At 37.4% G+C, this 4473-nt stretch overlaps 1 protein-coding gene across 1 annotated transcript; it reads left to right on the forward strand.

Moving 5' to 3' along the window:
- Positions 1-645: 645 nt before the first annotated feature.
- LOC307150004 (uncharacterized protein) lies at positions 646-2970 on the forward strand. The gene is made up of 3 exons (XM_079856728.1): positions 646-770; positions 1063-1134; positions 1567-2970. The coding sequence occupies exon 3, from the start codon at positions 1655-1657 to the stop codon at positions 2630-2632; it is 978 nt and encodes a 325-aa protein (XP_079712854.1). The 5' UTR covers positions 646-770; positions 1063-1134; positions 1567-1654; the 3' UTR covers positions 2633-2970.
- Positions 2971-4473: the final 1503 nt, after the last annotated feature.

Raw genomic sequence — 4473 nt, forward strand, 5'->3', positions numbered from 1 at the left:
CACACACGTCTCTCGATTGCGAATGTGTCTGGTATTGACTGCACTTTTAGGTGAATCCACTAGGTAGCAACACTCACAGTTTGGATATTGCAGCAAAGTAGTCGAAGAAGATGGAAAATGCCAGTTGAGTAAAAACAAACAGAAGACAAAGGTGGAAACAAAAGCAATAGACATGGATGCAAGGTCAGATGGCGAAGATAATGTTACACTTTATTTTGACGGTCCACTACAGACATTCTACTTACTATAAGTAACTTTGCGACTAGATGTCAACTAACTCCCATACGCTGATTTCACGCAGCCGCCATTTTGAAATCGAAAGCGAGGCTCTGGTGGGAAAAAACCCGGAAGTATCACCTTGAATCACAGGAGAGTTGTGAATGCAATGGCGTGTTGTTGTGGACCAGGCTGTACATCCTATCAATGGAAAGAGAGTGATAAAAATATATCCTTTCATCGCTTTTTGAGTGACCCAAAAGCCTGTCGATTGTGAAAATAAGAAGGGATATTGGACCTCATTTTCAGGTAAGTGAAATATCTTTAGTTAGCTAACGCTATCTTTCCAAGTTACACACGTTTTGGATGGCAGTTATCAAACTAATTAACTGATTCTCTCATAAGATTACAGACAACTCAGGACTCAATTTTACTGAGGACTGCATTGTTCTTTCGCTCACGGGTTTACATAGACTGAAATGGGGAAGCGTGCCGACTTTGTTTACATGGTGCTGTGAACTCAAGCCCAGGAGGACACTTCAGCGAAATCAAGGGTGCGTTAACTTGTTTGATGACATAATCTGAATAATCTTAAAAAGATTAGGATGTTATGTTATGAGAACATTTGTTTTAATAACCAAAATATATACTATTGTCTTTTCATTGAGTCATTTAAACCTCTCTGAATGTGATAGTAGGCTACTGTAATGTTTTATTATATCACAAGTACCTAACCAAACTGACATTATTTATGTGCATATATGTGTATGTGTGTGTGTGTGTGTATATGTATATATATCCTATATGAACTGCCAAGACTGAAATCATGATTATGTTAATTTCCAGTGTCTGTGATATTGAAACACTTGAGGAAGAAGAGGAGGACCATTTGTTTTCTGATCAGAACACAAGAGAACAGTGAGTCATCTATCTCAGACCTAAGGGCAGAGACACACTAAGCCGACGGTCAGCCAATGTCGGTTAAATCCGTCAATGGTTCAATCCAACTGAAAAGCCTTCAACTCCTCAATCGAACTGATTAAGCTTGATCTGAATTAAATCTTGATCGGATTGAAAGGGGTGTTGTAGACCTGAAAAAATCTGATCAATAAGAAAAGAATTAAGCATGTAAACTCTTGAACCAGACTTCATCAGTCTTGATGCAGCCCTTTTACAGTAAGATCTCTGAGAATCAGATTGCAGTTTAAAGGGTTCATATAAACTGAACTTTACGAACTTGAAATCAGATTGGATTCATTGATGAAAATTAGAGCATGTAAACATCTAATGACCTCCTTGATATTTATTTTTGTTCTTCATGTAATTTTCTCTTTTTTTCTTAATACACAGATCTAACAATGGGTTTGGGGCACTGCAAGTCCATGATTACCTGGAAATATGGTCTCCTACCATAGAAGAGCAGCTGAATGCAGCACAGATGGAGATTGCTCGTCTGACAGAAGAAAATGAAAATTTAAAAAGTCAGCAGTTTTGTCTACAGCGATTCCAATGTGAGCCCAAGATGATCATGTTTTACACAGGATTTAAAGATTATGAGACCCTCAAAGCACTCTACCTGTCTCTTCAACCTACAGCACAGTCTCGGGTGAGATGGAGTCAAATGCAAAGACATAATAAAACAGAACAGACTGTAACAGCTGGCTTTCATGCTCACGACATTTGTCTCTTTGACCAGTTTCTCTTGTTTCTCGGCCGTATGAGGCTGGGGCTTCTTTCTGCAGATTTAGCTGTAAAGTTTAATCTGTCAAAGGCCACAGTCAGTCGGATATGTATAACTTGGGCTAACTACCTTTATTTCATGCTTGGCACACTACCAGTATGGCCAAGTAGAGAGGCTGTAGACGAGCTAATGCCACCTTGCTTCAAGCAGACCTTTCCCAAAACACGCGTTGTGCTAGATTGTACTGAGATTCATATTCAAACAGCAAGCTCAAAGGTTCTTAACACAGTGACATACTCTCATTACAAAGGCACCACAACTTTGAAATCCCAGATTGGCATTACCCCCTTTGGGTCAGTTAGCTTTGTAAGCAACCTATACACAGGCTCCATCTCTGACAATGAAATCACCAAAGAGTCAGGCATTCTAAAACTCTTTGAGCCAGAAGATGAAGTAATGGCTGATAAGGGCTTTCTTATCAGAAATCTCCTTGCTGACATCGATGTCAGTCTTGTAACCCCAACATTCACAGGCCCAAGCAGACAATTCAGTAAAGATGAAATTGCACACACCCAAGAGATTGCCCGCTTGAGGATACATGTGGAGAGGGCTATCAGACGCATCAAAGAATATCACATTTTTGATGGTCCCTCAATGGCCCAGTGGAACACCACAAGTGTAACTCTGTGCCATATTGTACAAAATAAAAGTTTTTCAAAACAAAATTCATGGTGAAAAATTAAAGTAGACTAGTGTGATCAACAGTGCCAATTTTCTTCAGATTTTATTTTATTTTTCCAAAATTATTCAAAAATAATGATTTTTTTTTTTTACTCAAAAATTGAGATGCCTACTCTCAAATAAATGAGGCCTACAATTAATCAGATGCAAATAGAAATATAAAACCAGTCCTAATTGAAAGAGAACAAGTTGACAAAAAGATTGAATCCAATATTGGGTGATAATATTGCATAAAGAGTGATTTATAAGCAATTTTTTGTAGGCCGGTCATTTTTGACCGGGAAGACCACAAGTGTGACAATGTGCCATTTTGTACAAAATAAAAGCTTTTCAAAACAAAATTCCTGGTGAAATATTAAAGTAGACTAGTGTGATCAAAAGTGCCAATTTTCTTCAGATTTTATTAAAAATTTCCAAAATTGTTCAAAAATAATGTTTTTTTTTTTTTACTCAAAAATTGAGATGCCTACTCTCAAATAAATGAGGCCTACGATTAATCAGATGCAAATAGAAATATAAAACCAGTCCTAATTGAAAGAGAACAAGTTGACAAAAAGATTGAATCCAATATTGGGTGAAAATATAGCATAACAAGTGATTTATAAGCAATTTTTTGTAGTCCGGTCATTTTTGACCGGGAAGACCACAAGTGTAACAAGGTGACAAAACCCCCCCTAAAAAAGTAAGAAAATTGTCAAAAAACATTTGAGAAGTAGTTATACCATCTGTGAATAGAGTCACTAAGTTTCAGTCCAAAGCGATAACATTAACTAGTATTTTGGGGTAAAAGAAAATTCTCTCCGGGTCAAAATGACCCGAACACCACATGAGGGTTAAATGTTGTTACTTTGATTTATTGTTATAATTTGTACAGTAGATGGAAAATATACACTGGAACAAATTTATACAATTTAAAAAATGTGTTTGTACCCATTGGCTTTTAATGTAGAAAGTTGTTCTAAAACTGTACATATATTTCTTTCATACTTTAGACTATATACAGTGAAATTCCTTTATAAAATTATATTTTTGTACAATCAGTGGAATTCAGTTTCTTTAATGTAAAAATGAGTTGTTCTAAAACTGTACATATATTTACTTAATTATATTTAAATATTTACTTATACTTATCTAATGTGTGCACCGCATGTCTGTTAGGAGTAAGTGTGTGTGGTATTCCTGGGTTTATAAGCACAAGTTGGGCAGACAGTAGTTAAAAAAGAACAAGTCCAACTTAGTTTTTACTGACTCCCATTTCTCTTCATCAAAATGAATGCACTCCAGGTAAAAGTCATTTCTGGATTTGACGAAGAAGTCACACATTGTCATCCCTGTGATTCTCATTTGTCCAATCATAATAATATTCATGGCTGGTTTTGAAAGCAAGCATACCATCTGCTCTTACAGAAAGGTACTTGCACTCTAGGACACTGTCTACATCAGGGCACTTGATTTCAAGTAACCCCAGAGCACCAGTGCCGTCAACCACCTTCCGATCAGGAGATGCGCCTAAATGTGGGGCATGGGGATTTATGACAAAGCCACAAGGGTAAATGTGATTACTGGTTACCTGCTCGTATTGTGCAGCTGCATCTGGCTGGTGGCAAAGCTGTTAAAGTCTGCAACTTGTGAGACTATCCTCTTAAAATTGGATGAAGTAAAGCGCTGGGAACGAACACGGTGCCACATCATATTGTTGTTGCCCCCTCGTTTCTTTCTCTAATGCCTCGGAATCAGAGAGTGTAACAGTCATACCACCATAAAAAGTGCTCTCCTTTTCACTCAGAGATGTTGAAAAACTGCATGGTTGTGGTGGGAGAGGAAAAGGAGGGTAG

Source organism: Squalius cephalus (assembly GCF_949319135.1).
Source record: "Squalius cephalus genome assembly, chromosome: 22".
Lineage (NCBI taxonomy): Eukaryota > Metazoa > Chordata > Actinopteri > Cypriniformes > Leuciscidae > Squalius > Squalius cephalus.